This window comes from Mchenga conophoros, linkage group LG22, assembly GCF_057382185.1.
Source record: "Mchenga conophoros isolate Kocher_MC1m ecotype Shallow Benthic linkage group LG22, M_conophoros_male_GT1.1, whole genome shotgun sequence".
Taxonomy (NCBI): domain Eukaryota; kingdom Metazoa; phylum Chordata; class Actinopteri; order Cichliformes; family Cichlidae; genus Mchenga; species Mchenga conophoros.
In genome coordinates, this window is record NC_140546.1 from 34,546,931 (window position 1) to 34,564,351 (window position 17,421).

The window sequence follows — 17,421 nt, forward strand, 5'->3', positions numbered from 1 at the left end:
GTGATGTATTCTTAACAACTTTGAATAATGGAGTATGAAGTGAGAGGCATTTAACAGCGGCCTCCCATGGACGAACGTGATAGAGCCTGCCTGAAACTAGGAGAAAAATTGAAACGGGAGTGGCATTCAGGGAGGGAAACGTGGGTGTACGGGGCGCAGGAGCCAACCCTGATGCGTGGCCTGTGAAATGCGACCCAGGGGTACTCTGGGACCCCCGGGGTCCGGAGCTGCCCCGAAGGGGAGCACAAGGGTTAACAGGAAGAAACCTCCGGCAGAACCAGGCTCAGGGAGGGGCGGCCATCTGCTGCGACCGGTTGGGGTGAGAGAAGGAAGACAGGATAAAAGACATGCTGTGGAAGAGAGACAGAGGTTAATAACAGATATGATTCAATGCAGAGAGGTCTATAGCTAGGTTTCATTTGACGTAGACGTGACGTCGACGTAAAGCGCGAAATTTGACTGGCGGTCGGAAGTGAAAAAGATAAGCGCAAAATCACAGACAGACAGTACGCAAAATGCCTATGTCCTGTTGTGTTTACGGATGCTCCAGTAGGTCGACCAGAGAAACTGATAAACGGTATTTTAGGGTACCAAAAATAGCCCAACGAAGAGGAGAAAAATGGAAAATTCTAACCGAAAAACGTAGGAAAAAATGGATTTTAAATTTACGTTTACAGTCGGTAGGAGCAGAGTCTGCCAATGCCCGTGTCTGCAGCGACCACTTCGTCAGAGGTAATGTTATGTTTGCAAACGAACTTATTAGCATTAGGTTGTCGTTAAATTCTTGTTTACTTAGTGCTTTTAAGTTAGTAGTCTAATATTGACTTGATTGGGACTATAGGCTGCCCAAGTGCTTTGGATGACGAAGAGTCGGAGGACTGGGCTCCGACGGTCAATCTCGGCTACGAACGAAAACCCAGATCGGAATCAGTTCTCAAACGAGAGAAAAGAATGAAGCTTAAGGCAGAACAGCATCGATGTGCAGAGGCGATTTTGGATATGCAACAGACGGCTGAGAGCCCGGATTTGAGCCTAGTGACAGTGGAGAACCCCGAACTGCAGCTTCCAGCTGAGAATCCACAACCAGAAGACTTCAGTGTGAATGAGACATTCACTTATCCAGGTAAGATATTGTGCTGAGATGTAAAACAAACAAGAATCATGTCAAAGAGAAAAAGATGCCATTATCTGTAATGATTATGGTCCAAGTTACATATTACATGTTTGTGATTTTTTAATCACAGAGTAAATCCATACCATTTTATTCAGAAAAAAAGAAAAAGTGGCACTTATTACCGTCAGGCACACACCACAGGTTTTTGTACACTGCTATGGTTCTTATATTGCCAGATTCCAGACAGTCTCCTTTCACAGATAAGTAAAGATATCCGTAATGTAAGGTTTCTGTGGTGAGAAACATATAAATATATTTTTTGTTTAGACGCAACATGTTTTTTTGTTGATTAAAAAAAATAATTACATTAAATTAACATAGTGAATTAAACACATTACACCAGATTCTAATAGCCCACTAAAAAACTCCTACAGTGAAAATGAGTAAAAATTGAGGTTGCCTCTATTATGCTGATTATGCTCCCCCACTGTTATATTGCAGGCTGTGCGGATGCTGGATGCCAGACAGAGCTGACGATGGATGACATCGAGAAGATGGAGGATGTTTTGAGACAGAACACAGCAGAGCTGGTTGATCTTCGGAGCAAGGCTCTGGACACACAGTTCAGCCAGGAGGCTTTTGAAAAAAATGAAGACAAGACAAAGTTCTACACAGGGCTCCCCAACTTCTTAGTTTTAATTCAGATTTTTGAACTGTGCGAGCCCTATATCACCTCGGGACCTATGTCTTTGTTGTCCAAATTTGAACAATTCATACTAGTTTTGCTGAGGCTGAGACTAAATCTGCCCCTGAAAGATTTAGCTTTCAGGTTCAATATTTCTCTGTCCACTGCTTCTAGAGTTTGGCATAAAGTAATTGACATACTTCATAAAAGGTTAGAGTTCCTAATTGAGTGGCCAGAGCGACATGTTCTTCAAGCTACGATGCCACTGAGTTTCAGACAGGCATTTGGATGTAAAGTGGCTGTGATTGTTGATTGCTTTGAAGTCTTTATTGAGAGACCATCTAATCTTCTTGCACAAGCTCAAACTTGGTCCAACTACAAGCACCATCACACTGTAAAATTTTTGATTGGTGTTGCCCCCCAAGGCTACGTCACTTACATATCTTCTGCCTGGGGAGGGAGAGTTAGCGATAAGCAGATCACAATAGAGAGTGGCCTCCTAAAGAACTTGTTACCTGGAGATATTGTCCTTGCAGATCGTGGGTTCAATATTGGCGATAATGTGGGGTTTTACTGTGCTTCACTACAGACACCGGCATTCACTAAAGGGAGAAAACAGCTGTCAGCCTATGAAGTGGCAGAGACAAGGAAAATAGCCAATTTGCGTATCCATGTTGAGCGAGTCATAGGTTTAGTCAGGAGGAAATATCAAATTCTGCAGAGCAGGGCTATGCCAATAGAGAACATGTCCACAAAGCCAGGTGAGACACATGCATTGATCGACAAGATTGGGGTAATTTGTTGTGCCTTATCAAATCTCTCCGAGTCTGTTGTCCCACTGGAGTAAGGGGGGTGGGTGGTAATCAATCAGTTAAAAAAAATTAAATGTCTTGTCACTGTCACGGCTCACAGAAGGGGGTGGAGAGGAAGAGTAGTGTCCAGTATCTGCTGCTTGGCTCTGGTGATAAGTAGAACAGGGTAGAGTAATAGTAGTACCTAAGTCCTGACTCCTGATTAGTCTGTAAATGTTTTCAAATGAAATATTTTTCTCCAACTGTCATATTGTGCTGGCAGTTTGTACAGTATTATACTGTGAGATGGATTGCAATCTATTTTGTTTATTTGTTTAAAAGTCTAATCTTGTAAATAAACCACCAATGTATTATTATGCTGCCTCAATAGCATTTAATCATTGTGTAGTGTTACACAACACTTAAATGACACAATTAAATGTACAATAAAATTAAATGACAATTTGTGCTCTAATGCTACGTCAGAGCAAATACAATAGCCAGAACTCATAATGACTACCATCAGGTCATAACAATATTCAAAATGTCATTATGTTGTCGTCCTTTTATCACATTACACATGTATGTTTGTAACTTGCTGTCCCAGTATTTCTGGGAGTATACTGTTTCTAAAAAAACACTCAACTTTAGGAATCGCATCATCCCAAAACTCAAGGTCAGGCAAAATCCTTTCAACAAATATGTCATTACGGTTCCACACAACAAAGTCACAGTACTCTGCATTTGCAATGTGAAGCTGTGCCTGAATTTGGTAATAGTAGTCATGAGTTGGGTCCAGTCTGACATTATCCCCGTCACTGATGAGGCAGAAGCCCTTCTCCCCAGCACGCATGCGCAGGTTGACCGCATCTTTCTGAGAGTGTGGGCACTAAAATCACAGTGATGAGAACAACAATCAAGATTTATCTGATGAAACAGTGAAGAAGCAAAGATGATGGGTGTGGTCTGTGTTATCATAATCTCTCATTGCCCAAAACAAATGTCTATTTGACACAGACAATAAAGCCTCATCTTATCTTAATTGAACAATAGATTAGAAATTAGAAAAGGTATTTCCTGCATTTTTACTCAGTTCACTGATTCTTATGGAAAGATGTCACACCTATGGCCTTGACTACAACAGAGTCAATACCTTAATCTCGCAGATGCCAGTTCCATGACAGTCACAAGTGACTATCCCATCAGGGGAGGACCCCATGTATGGCCACTTGGGGTTCAGCCAGAGACCGCTGTCCATACATGAGAAGCCTGCATGCTCCTGGCTCATAAGCTTCTCATATGCTCCTCTGGCTTGTGCTTCATGTTTGCATCCATAACTATAAACAGTACACATGCCAAACATGAAAAGGAAATTATTACTTAGTATTGGATGTGTAAAACAGTAAAGTGATGTATTATACAATATGCCATTACCCTAAACTATACTTAGTTCTTACCCTGTATAACCCTAGCCGTATAAGCCTATAACTAACCTCCATCTTCATAACACTTTTTTAGGTACAGTTATGGACAGTTTCATACCCCAAATCTTAACTCTGCCTTACCCTACATCAAACCCTAAATACCTTGTAGCAGCTGTGGTGAACCTATATGCCTCTGGATAGCATATGGCCTTGATCAAGCTCTTTGATGGTTGCTGGGGGTTGGTCTTAAGAACTTGTTTCAGCTTAGAGGCAGTTACGCGTCCAGCTCTTTGCCTAAACCAAATACTGCTTGCACTCTGACTTCGAGTCGCCCTCTCTACAGCCTGGACTTGGGACAGGGTGAGCTCTTCAAGCTGGAAGTCCAGGCATAGCTCTTCAAGGTCTTTGGGGGGGAGCTGCAGTGTCTCTGGTGTTCTGTACTCAGGCACAGTTTTAGGAAGCATGCTAGACTGGGGGACAAATTCTTTGTGGTAAGGTTCCCTAGACATCAGTGCTGCACTCCTTGGACAGTTTTTGCTTAAACTCTCAAAAAACCTACAGTATGTCTCTGAATCTCTCTGCACTCTTGGGCATGGAAGTGATTTCCCAACCTTTTGTGTACTTGTGCAGCCATCAATGGAACACTCAAGCTTTCGTTTTTTTGACTTTGCTGAAGAGAAGTCAATCAGAGTTACTGGGCAAGCAGGAATCTGGAAAAATTAAGCCAAAGAAGATCATTAAAATTTAAAAAGCTCTTTTCCAAAACGCTATATATTCGTTTCCAAAAATATTCGAAATTGAACAGTGATGGCAGTGGAGTGAGTATGTGTGTTTTAGGCTGGGGATAATGGTTGGTTGGCAGTGAAGTGTGTGTGTGTATGTTGGGTGGGGATGGAGGTGCCATGTGCTGGGTATAAAAGGAGTGGAAAGTAAGCAGTTCCATGTTGATGAAAATGTGGTGTGAGGAGTTGTGAGTATTGAGGAATGCATGAGAAATGTGAATATATAAAGTGCTGCAGTCAGGTGTGTGTGTGCGCAGAAAACAAGTGCTAGGGTGTTGAGGCATGCATGAGAAGGGTGTGATATACAGTATACGGTTCTGCAGTCATGGTTATGTTAGTCATGAAAAAGGAAATGGCTTTTAAATGCTGTTATAGCGTTTTGGAATAGAACTCTTCATTTATTAAAGTACTGCCTTTTGTCTGACCCCTCACCTGCAACCTGCCCGGCTTGATTAGATCTACCAGGAGCTTGAAGCCCCCGCCGGTATAGCCTACAGGGTCATTGAGGCACTCAAGCTTCCCCACCACGACAAGGTAGCAGTATAGGGGAAGATATTTTATCCTACTGTCACATGAAGTCCCAATATAACATTCTTTATCCTACATTTTGCTTTTTGGCTTACCTTTTTAACATGAGATGGCATCAGCCACTTGCACTGCTCTGATGTGCATGTCGCTCTCATTTTCACCCCAGCTTCAACTGCAAAAAGAACAGCTCCAACGTGCGAGCATGATTCTGATAGTCTGGAAATAGAGCACATAATCTTTTTAACATGAAATGCAATATTTACAGTACATTTTGATGATGCATAGCTTACTAATACTAATGTGCAATGGCACTTTATTTGAAGTAACATGTTTATTCATTAACTCTTTCTCAACAGCCTATAGAGAAATCATTATCTAGGTGATGACATGACTGAATAGTTCTACCCTCTATCTGAAAAATGCATCTGAGTGTCATGAGGGATCTAAGGCAATCACACAAATTCTTAGCTGATGAATTCTTAGCTAAAAGAAAACACTCTCTCCCCACTACTACTGAAGTACACCTGCAAAATGCTAGCAGTGCCCTATGCGTATATGTGTGTGTGTGTGTGTGTGTGTGTGTGTGTGTGTGTGTGTTCTCATTGCAATAACATCCTACTTAATTAGGCTACTAACCCTGCCATACAATTGCAATGAGCTGCAATCACTTCTCCATCCTCCTTTGCAATTACCCAAGTCTTCAGAGGTGTCTCGTTAGACCGCTGAGAATGGTTTACCTTGAAACAAACAACTGTCACTCTAACGAAGTCCTAAGGATGTGGCATGTTTGTTGACGTTAAAGCCGCTACCGCTAACTGTTAGCGTGTTTAAGATAAAGCAATATAAGAACAAACACTCACCCTTGCAAACACCAAACTGTATCCATCACGGAGACGTTTTGTTCCAAGGTTGTGGACCCACCCGCTGACAAAAAAATTGTACGCCTCCAGACTCTTGAAAGCTTTCATTTGCTGCCTAGTGTAGTAAGAAGTCTGGAGGACCAAGTAGTTGGTGATATCCACAGCCTCGATAGTAGGCAAATCCTTTACTTCTGTGGTGTATTCGGACATTTTCAAAGAATACGGATCACGTCCGATATATTTTTTAACTATCTGTTTATATCTCTCCCGAGAAACGGGGTCTAAAGTTGCACAATAGCTGCTCTCCTGACTCTCCACAGTGTCCTCCATGTTTACTTCCGCCCTCCACTCAAAAATCGCGCTGCCTCCGCACGTCATCAGAACCACGTGACCGCAACCCAACTATTAACACATAGTGAGTGAGAAAGGTGACTGGAAAGGAAAAACTTTCAGAAAAACCGAATCCAAACTGGAAGCTGGTTCCACAGAAGAGGGGCCTGAAAACTGAAAGCTCTCCCTCCCATTCTACTTTTAAATACTTTAGGAACAACAAGTAGGCCTGCAGAGCGAGAGCGAAGTGCTCTAATAGGGTGATATGGTACTACAAGGTCATTAAGATAAGATGGGGCCTGATTATTTAAGACCTTGTATGTGAGGAGTAGAATTTTGAATTTAATTCTGGATTTAACAGGAAGCCAATGAAGGGAAGCCAAAACAGGAGAAATCCGCTCTCTCTTTCTAGTCCCTGTCAGGACTCTTGCTGCAGCATTTTGGATTAGCTGAAGGCTTTTCAGTGAGTTTTTTGGACATCCTGATAATAATGAATTACAGTAGTCCAGCCTGGAAATAATAAATACATGAACTAGTTTTTCAGCGTCACTCTGAGACAGGATATTTGTAATTTTAGAGATGTTGCGCAAATGGAAGAACACAGTCTTACATATTTGTTTAATATGTGCGTTGAAGGACATGTCCTGGTCAAAAATGACTCCAAGGTTCCTCACAGCGTTACTGGAGGCCAAGGTAATGCCATCCAGAGTAAGAATCTGATTAGATACCATATTTCTAAGCTTTTCAGGGCCGAGTACAATAACCTCAGTTTTATCTGAATTAAGAAGCAAAAAGTTAGCGGCCATCCAGGTCTTTATGTCTTTAAGACATTCCTGCAGTTTAACTAATTGGTGTGTGTTATCTGGCTTCATGGACAGATAGAGCTGGGTGTCATCGGCATAGCAGTGTAAATGTATGCTATGTCTTCTAATGATGCTGCCTAAGGGAAGCATGTATAATGTAAACAGAATTGGTCCTAGCACTGAACCCTGTGGAACTCCATAATTAACCTCAGTGTGTGAAGAGGACTCTCCATTTACATGCACAAACTGGAGTCTATTAGATAGATATGATACAAACCACTGCAGTGCAGTACCTGTAATACCTACAGCATATTCTAATCGCTCTAATAGGATATTATGGTCAACAGTATCGAACGCTGCACTGAGGTCTAGCAGGACAAGCACAGAGATGAGTCCACTGTCAGAGGCCATAAGAAGATCATTTGTAACCTTCACTAAAGCTGTTTCTGTGCTGTGATGAGCTCTGAAACCTGACTGAAACTCTTCAAATAAACCTCTGCAGATGATCTGTTAGCTGTTTGACAACTACTCTTTCAAGGATGTTTGATATGAAAGGAAGGTTGGAGATTGGCCTATAATTAGCTAAGACTGCTGGGTCTAGAGATGCTTTTTGAGTAAAGGTTTAACTACAGCCAGCTTGAAGGCCTGTGGTACATAGCCGATTATTAGAGATAGGTTGATCGTATTTAAGATCGAAGAATTAATTAATGGCAGGACTTCTTTGAGCAGTTTTGTAGGAATGGGGTCTAAAAGACACGTTGATGGTTTGGAGGAAGTAATTATTGAAGTTAACTCAGAAAGATCAATTAGAGAAAAAGAGTCTAACTTCACATCAATGGTACTAAGAGTAGCTGTAGATAATATTACATCTGTGGGATGATTATTGGTAATTTTTTCTCTAATGATAAAAATTTTATTTGTGAAGAAGTTCATGAAGTCATTACTAGTGTGTTGTCTTCGTATAGCTTTGAATAATTACACAGCATCCACTTGTGTTTCGCGAGCGTCTGCTCCAAACAAGGCAAGATGAATAATTTTTAAAGGTGAAATGTAGAGGTAAAATCATAAGTAGTCAAAAACGGCCAATTATACCCACTTTCAATTCAATTCAATTCAATTTCTTTATTGTCCCACAAGGGGAAATTAGTTTAGCAGCAGGAGGATAAGAACAAACAGAACAATACTATAAAACAATAATAACAATAATAATGATAGAAAATTCAAGGACAATTATTTGCCATTAAGGAGACAAGACGCAGTAGGGATAAAAGAGACCTGGAGTCTTTTAGTCCTCCTCGGAGGTACTCTAAAACGGCGGCCGGAAGGCAACAACTCAAACTCACTGTGAAGTGGATGGTTCACACAATTAATAATAGAATGAGCCTTTCTAAGCACATTTCTATTGTAAATGGCCAAAAGTCCATCTTGCCAGCGCCCTGAAATTTTGCTAGCAGTTTTTATCAGAAGTCCCAGCCGATTCTTATTCTTCACCGTCAGGTTACCAAACCAGGCAGCGATACAAAAAGAGATCACAGATTCGATAAAACTTCTATAAAACAAGGACAACATCTCAGATGAGACATTAAAAGATCTCATTTTCCTTAAAAAGAACAGTCTTTGTTGAACTTTTTTAGTAGTGGCATCAGCATGAGATTCAAAACACAGTTTATGGTCAAGTACCACACCTAGATATTTATAACTCTCACCGATCCCAATATCGGCAGTTTTAATGATAGTGGGTGATGAGCTATAAGAGGACTTCCTAAAATCAATAATCATGTCTTTAGTTTTTGACACGTTAAGTGAAAGGAAGGACTCATCACACCAATTCACAAAATCATCTACAACCTGTCCATGGCCTGACTCGTCCCCCGCTAGAAGACTGACGATCACTGTGTCGTCAGCAAACTTCAGGATGTGTCTGTTTGTGAAATTGCTGCGACACTCATTTGTGTACAGAATGAACAGAAGGGGAGAGAGGCAACAACCCTGGGGTGATCCAGTACAGGAGGAGAGCACATCAGAAAAGACATGATTTACCCTCACACATTGTGACCTATTAGTCAGAAAGTCTGTCACCCAGCCGACCAGACTAGTGTCAAGCTTGAAATGATTGTAAAGCCTGTCAGCAAGTAAGAGGGGTTGAATTGTATTAAATGCAGATGAAAAGTCAGCAAATAATAATCTTGCATGGGTGTGGGGGGCCTCACGATGCTTATACAAGAGATGCAGGAGTGTGACAGCAGCATCCTCCACACCTCTCCCTGCTCTATAGGCAAACTGGAAGGGGTCAAGATGGTGTTCAACCTGCATTAAAATCTCCTTCTTAATTATCTTCTCAAATGTCTTCATCACTAAAGAAGTCAGAGCCACAGGCCTAAAATCATTCAGTGCCTTAGGAGAACTGCCCTTAGCAACAGGAACAATGATCGCATGTTTCCAAATCTTAGGTACCGTCTGTAGCTCTAAAGAAAGTGAGAAGATATAGTGAAAAATCCCACTCAGCTGATCAGCACAAGTTCCATCAAAGTAAGTTTTCCTGACCATTACTGGATAATAGGTCATCACTGCACCAGATACATATTCATGCCATTTGCTAAGACAGGAGGCACCAATCACAATTTTCCCTGGGTTAGAGCCTTTGGTGGACATGGAGACTCCGTAGTACCTGGCTGAACTGTTATTGTTCTGAGAGATACAGATGGTGGATGAGACCAGAAGATTTGATTCCAAGCTGTTAACAAGATCTTGTAGACTGTTCTTTATTTGTTCTTCATTCTCAGGATTTTTCTGCCGGACGATCTGGAAATGGTTACAGATATTGATGTTACAATTCTTTTTCCAAATTTCCATAACTATTACTATCATATCAATACTTAGAATATGTTTTTTACCAGTTATCATGAAATGAAACTCTGTGACAGCCCTGTTGGATCATGACATGCTCACAAGTTTAAACTTTATGCTGAAATATTTTGCTGTGTCTAAGCTGATTTTAAAAAGAAACAAAGCAGTGGTATGAGTGCGTGAGAGAAAATGCACTGGATGGATTTGTGGGCAATGTAAATTCAGAAATTACACAGGGAACAGTATTGTACACATGGAGAGTCATGACACTAGCTGATGTCTCAGTTAGATCAAATTAAAGTCAGCTGGTTCAGTCCCACCTGCCTATTAAAAGGTTTCTTATTACCAGATTGTCACACAAGACCAGTGTTGGGACTAACGTGTTACAGTAACTACATTATTATTGTGGTAACGAGCACGGTAACTAGTTATTATGCCAAAATCAGGACCGCGTTAATCGTTACTAGGATTAAGATAGGGTCGTTATTCATTACTTTGTGTGGTGGCTATCGGCTATCCACAGATTCAGTAACATTAGCAAGTGGTGAAGGCCAGCAGGTGGGTGAGGAAAGGGGACGCAGGAGGAGCAGAGACCCGAGGCGGCCCCCGGTCCGAGTGCCAGGTGAACTGAACTTCAGGTAAGAAGTTATGACCTGCAGTCTATCTGGGTCAGATATAAACCAAGTTTAGGTGCAGTTTATTTTCGTTATGCTGACTTTTTCGTAATGGGTATTAGCTAGCATGACAGAGTTTCTATACAGCTGGGTGGGTGCTATGATGTTACTGATGTTGAACTTTATTTTATTCATAAGGTTAATTATTAGAGTTTCCAACCGTCCCATAAAAAATGGAATCGTCTCGTATTCAGAGAAAATATTATGTGTTTCGTATTGAGGTGAAAAGGAACGCAGTTTGTCCCGGACTTCAGCTACAATGAAAAAAGACACAAAGCTGGAGTTATTCTGTGTCTTTGCTGCACAGCTGCCTCTTCTTCTCTCATTCTCTCCCCTCTCTCTCCTGTTTCTACTTCAATCATGAAACTGATCAATGATCAGCTGATCAGCTTTTCTCTCGCCCACTTTGTGCCAGAAAGAGGAAACCAGCGGATGTCGCGCTAAACAACAGCAGCATGTTTAAGCTTGGTCAGCTGTTGTTAGAATTTATTTGATATTCATTCCTAGTATCAGCTGATGTTTGCTGGAGCCACAGCTGTAAAGCTGCTGGTCATGATGTCGGTTTGGTTATGTGGTGAGAGGGAAACATGAAGATGAAACCAGGAGATGTCCTTACTGAATCATCAGAGCTGAACAGTGATGGAGAAACAGGTTTACCTTTTAGGTGACATGAATGAGTTGAAGGGAAGTTATGAACTGTTTCTGAGAGACAAATAACACCAGGATCCTTTTCTAAGTAGCTGACAGCTGGTAACTGTGCAGGGGCGGGTCTAGCAAAGTTTTGCCAGGGGGGCCAGGTAGGGAATTAACAGGGAAAGGGGGGCACAAGGAAATACTTTTCTTTCTTATTCTCATTTAAAAGCTTTTAAAAAATAATTATCTGAATCTTACAACAAACGATTGATAGATTGATACATATATAACATGAAAACAGTGTGCATCGCTGTCACAACAGCGTTTGTTTTCATTCAAAGGCTTTATGATTTTTCCTATAATGGTGGGCCGGTCTCTAGTCAAAACGCCCGGGCTTATTTTTTTGTCCCAGTCCAGCCCTGTGTGCAGCTCATCTGCAGTCTGGTGTTACCTACATCTTCCTATTCGGAAGGCAGAATTTCCGAGTTCTGAGTACAATCAAAGCACCACGACTGCAGTTTTTGTGTTGGATGTAAAAAGCGCACATGACGCTGTGATGTAGGCTAAAATCATGGCGGCGGTCAACGACGGTCGAGGCATGGGATTTCTCTCGTGGAAATATGCACGTAATTTTTTCCTTTCTATTGGTAGAAAGGAAAAAATAATGTGGCCTTGTCTAACCCCCACAAAGACAAGGCCACATTCCTGTCCTGCCAGAAGAGAAGAGAAACTTCAGAGTCTTCATGCAGTTCAACCACACCTGTCATATTCCGTATGACAGGGGTCTCAAACTCCAGTCCTCAAGAGCCGGTGTCATGAAACTTTTCCATGTGTCCCTGGTGCAACACACCTGAATACAATTAGTAGGTCATTAGCAAGAGTATAGAATTTGACTGCATGCTGAGGTGGCAACCCCTAACCCCACTCAAGTAAATTTAAGTAAATGTATGTATTTGGGAACATATACTTCTAAAATAGTTTTATTGCACCATGTTCATTCACTCATGAGCTGCTGTAACATGAATGAAATGGCTGAATTGCCACCTCAGCATGCAGTCAAGTTATTTAGTCTTGCTAATGACCTACTAGGTGTATTGCAACAGGGACACATGGAAAAGTTGCAGGACAGCGGCCCTCGAGGACTGGAGTTTGAGACCCCTGCTGTATGGTGTTCATGCAGTTTTCTACCCAACAGTTACAGCATGTCTGACTGCCTGTTCAGCATGTGCAAAAATATATGAGTTTAAGCATGTGATGACAAAGGCCTTCCATTATGGTGTTTGTCATCACATATCACAGACATCTGGATGATCATTTGGAATAAACTAAAAACTAAAAACTTGTTACTTCATCTTTTATCTTTATTATTATTATTTTTCTTATTTTACATTTTACATTGTTAGGCATTGGGTTTATTTATAGTAGTCCTTTCCAACTTCGTTCCCTCTTCCATGTTACTGTGGCAGCTTCTCAGCATCTATTTGGGGTTGGAAGTGGAACAGAAAGTAAAGAAATCCAAAGTGCCATTAAAACCAGGAGATGTTCTTATATTTCAGAAGAAGGGATTAATTCAAAAGAAATGACCTCAATGCCATATTTTATTTAGGAACCCTGGAGAGCACTTTGCAAAATAACACATTCTTATAATTTCACCCTCAGATGAGCCAAGCTACGACTGTCAGGGAAGGTGATGTAGGTACAAAGCATATGAGAGTGGTTAAGTTAATGTCTCTTGTCTAGATGAAGGCACAAGAGGGATGGATGGCAAGGCGTAGAGATTCAGTATCTTCAGTCTTCAGTGGACACTCCATTTCTGGCACAAAACACCTGTAAAAGATGGTCGATTTAGGAGGTGACCCGACAACTTCAGCCTGTCAAACATAGTAATGGAGTAGTGTGTTAAAAAAAAACCTAATTAAGCATGCACTCAGTACCCTAAGAATTATTATGGTAGTTAAACACAGTGACAGTCACATAACACTTCAAACAGAGGTGATCCAGTAATGCTGCACTAATGAATTAGACTAACTATTCACTTTAGCTAAAGTTATTAAGTTAGCTAAAGAGTTGGGATGCTGTGTAAGACATAAATAAAGCTAAAATACAAAGGTTTGGACACCGTTTTGCATGTTTCTCTACTGTAGGGGTCTCTGCAAGCATACAGAGGGGGTACTCTGAGAGGGTACAAGATGACAACTTTGGAATTCTACTAGAAACAGCCGATCATATTTGTTGTCAAAGCTGAATTCAGGGCAAACTACGCTAAATTACCGTTTTTAGCTAACAGCTACAATAAGCATAACAGTTACTGTACGGCTATCATTTGTTAACATGACGCTTGTTCTTATACATGTAGTACATTTATTACCAACCTGAGAGTTTATCCGCTGGACATTCGACATGACGAATGACTTCTGAAGTCTTAATTCAGCTCAAGACGCTGTAGATTCCCGTCAGTAACACTTTCGGTCCGCTAGTAAAACGTAGTTCTATTAATCTGCGCTTGAACCGGAACCGGATGTAAGTTCCAAAAAACAGAATTTTGGAACTGAAATTGAATTGTAGAACTGAAACTGAATGGTGAGAAGTGAATCTGAAATTATTCGAGAGCTAAATTTTCAAAGGATAAAATGCAGTTTCAAAGCAAATCAATTCATTTTCAAAATATAAAATTCAATTTCAATTTAGTGATGATCATTTTCAAACCAATAAATTGAATTTCAAATTAGGATAATTCATATTCAGTTTTTAAAAGCATTTATTCAAGTTACAATTCAGATTCAATCTGAGCAATTCAAATTCAAATTTAACTTATTCAAATTCAGTTTCTGATGGCACAGATTTCTGCCCATATCACCTTCTGTTTGGCACTGAACCATAATGTACAGAAGGTGCTTTAGTTTTTCTTTGGATTTGATATTAATTTATACATGAAGTTTGAGTGAAAATGAATCATTACTGAATGAAAGTAGCAGTCATATTTTCTTACCATGTCAAGCACACAGGAGAACGGACTCCGCCTGGGCAGATGAGTGGAATAGAGTTCAAAAGGCCTTCGATAGTCTTGCCTTAAGTTTTGAAAGATCTCCGTATCAGGGATGATGTCTTCAGGAGAAACTGATGTTTGCATGATATTTCCCAGAAAGAAGATGCTGTGAAGCATCTGTTTGCACAAAAATATATCATTTTCCATGCTGTATAAAAATGGTGTGTTCAAAACACGCTGACAGTACCATTCATTATGTCCCCATCAGATAAAGTACCTCATCAATCAATGTTGTAGTGTCTTGTTGAATCGTGGTCTTCAGTTTCAGCATTTCCTCAATCATTATCAAACTGTTTTTCTTAGAATTATATGCTTCAGTGTCTTCACATTCTCTTTTAAAATGATGAACAACAGTTAATTTTTTTAGAGTTAAATAAAAAAGTATAATGCTCTGATAAACTTTTAAGACCAGTTAATAGATACCTGCTGTCTTCCATAGAAGTCTAAAGCAATACGGAAGAAAACAACACATTACCAAATTAAACATTTCAGTGATAACCCAAAAAGATATTGAAGATATTTGTTTTAAAAAATAAAATAAAATTGAAAACTGCATAAAAGCAGAAACTCACCATTGCAAGTGCACAGTAAATGAAACTGGAAATGTAGCTCTCCCACTTCAGTCAAACTATTCCTGCCTACATACTTTGACGTGACACGTCACATTACATAGTTGCTCTGGGTGCATTCTTGTGCAACATGTGGCAGGATAAACAAATGAATGCACACACAAATGTGCCAGTTGCTAAGCAGAGGAATTACTTTTGTTTTGTGAATAGAGCTTGAATGAATTACCATTTAAGGGCTCTGATCTTGCACAACAGAAGATTTGCATTTCAATTAAAAATTGTAATGCAGTGACAAAGTTTTTAAATAAGTTGACTTCAGCATTTGCCCACTATGACAGTCTGAAACAATGAAAAACTAGATGATGCAATTGCTGAAAAAATTGTGGTGGGATTGTCTGTTGATCGGTGTTTGGAGGTAAACAGAATGGTTATAAAAGCTGAAGGGATGTTACAGCACTAACGGCAGTGATAACTGCAAAAAGTTCAAAAAATGTAATTAAAGTCTTTCATCTTAGAAATAATGTATTGTGGCTCAGACAAGGAGGAGACAGAGGTGTCGTTTGGTCTTGTTTCCCGCGAGTTAGCCCGGGAGCACAGCCGTTTATTAGCATTCAACAGAAACACAACAACAACAACAAAAAGGCGCTCTCTCCACCCAGAAACACACAGTCGCAGAGAGACAGCGTCACCTGTAACCATGGCAACATAACCTGCGGCCTGGAACAACAGAACATAGCTGTCCCACCCCAAACAACCCTGACCCACTACAGTATGCTGATAAACTCCTATAACACATTGATAGCTTATATTGTACAATTTACAACATGTGATGTATATTGGTCGTCCATTATAATAATGAGGGCCTTAAATTTGAAAATCTGACACATGAACAGTCCCTGCTGTTAATCAGCTGTTGTCTGGTGTCCATTAGTATGTGTGAGAGAGAGAGAGGCAAACAGAAGCTATTTTAAATTGTGGTTGTCAGCTTTAATACTTCACGCTATGATAAATAGGCTCCCAATTTTAGTATGACACAAACTGACTGAAAAAATATATATATATATTTTGTTTCCTACACTAAAATCAGTGTCAATACTCTGTACACCAAAATTACATGACGAATAACACTATACTCATGACAAAACACAAAAACCTCACAGCTGGAAACATAAACAGAGCTGAAGTTTAATCTGACAAATCAGGTGTGTACAGCCTAAATATCAGAAAACTGCTTCTTACCTGTGACGCTTTACAGATGGAGCCATTCTGATTTTCTGTCACCTAAAAAATTAAATTACATCATTAAAAGCAGTGGTGGATAAATATTTGAAAACTTTATTGGTTCACTAAGACCACAGTGAAATAATATAACAAGCTTTTCTGCCTATTTATATCACTCAAAAAACTTTCAGCCAATCAAATAGAGTTACTTTTTCTGTTGTTTGCATCTATGTGGCTTTGCGTCTCCAATAGAAACACAATCACATACAAAAACAAACACACAAACAAACAAAAAAAGCAAACACTAAAATGTAAACCATCAAGACAACTGAGCTTAAAGTTGGGAACTGCAAATGGTCAACAGAACAACAAAGTAAAATAAATCCCAAATCAAGTCCCAAAATAATAATTACATAGGCTGCAACAACGGAACCCATATTCCCATAAAACGTCCCTCCACCCCAGATGCTGAGGAACAGGAAATAGCAAGAACTGCTTTTCCAGTGATTTCCAAGATCTATACATGGTCCCGGATTTTTTTAAACTCATCACTGACTGCTCAGTTTGAGAGAGGAAATCATAATACATTATTGCTTGGTGACAGTGGGTATCCTGTAAGCATTTTTTTGTTTACACCATACTTCCACCTAATTACACCTGTGTGCACTTTGGGTCTGGTGGAGCGCATGTTTGCGGCAGAGATAAAACTGGACGCACCTGCAAGTGCCAGCAGCCGGTGCGGAAACCTGTGGCGAGGAGAAGTCGCAGGCTGACTGACGATGTGGACGCTTCTTACTATGAAGACAGAAATAACAGAGGGTGCACTAAACTAAACGGTCATGTTTTACTAGTTTTACATGGGTTTGCTTTCATATTAGAGCCAGTTTTTATTCAATCTTTTCTGCACAGTATTTTAAAAATATGCATGTATATATCATAAGTAAGTCAATATAAAATATATTTTAAAACATTTTAGTAAAATCTAAATTTAATAAATCTGAATCTTTTTTACATTTTTTGTTTGCCACCTGTACACATGATTTCTGTTGTGCATATTGTGAAATGTCAAATGAACTACAAGACCCAAAGTGTAGCTTCTGTTTTCTTGTTCAAT

At 40.1% G+C, this 17,421-nt stretch overlaps 2 protein-coding genes across 2 annotated transcripts; one reads left to right on the top strand and one right to left on the bottom strand.

The window, feature by feature from the left end:
• The first annotated feature begins 423 nt into the window (after positions 1 to 423).
• On the top strand, positions 424 to 2,931 carry LOC146549803 (uncharacterized). Its single transcript, XM_085263123.1, has 3 exons — positions 424 to 732; positions 842 to 1,123; positions 1,616 to 2,931. Exons 1-3 carry the CDS (start codon positions 516 to 518, stop codon positions 2,644 to 2,646), a joined length of 1,530 nt encoding a protein of 509 aa, XP_085119249.1. The 5' UTR covers positions 424 to 515; the 3' UTR covers positions 2,647 to 2,931.
• LOC146549804 (uncharacterized) lies at positions 2,912 to 6,576 on the bottom strand. The gene is made up of 6 exons (XM_085263122.1): positions 6,185 to 6,576; positions 5,961 to 6,061; positions 5,420 to 5,540; positions 4,177 to 4,724; positions 3,744 to 3,927; positions 2,912 to 3,479 (listed from the first exon to the last, which is right to left on the bottom strand). Exons 1-6 carry the CDS (start codon positions 6,560 to 6,562, stop codon positions 3,165 to 3,167), a joined length of 1,647 nt encoding a protein of 548 aa, XP_085119248.1. The 5' UTR covers positions 6,563 to 6,576; the 3' UTR covers positions 2,912 to 3,164.
• Between the last annotated feature and the right edge of the window lie 10,845 nt (positions 6,577 to 17,421).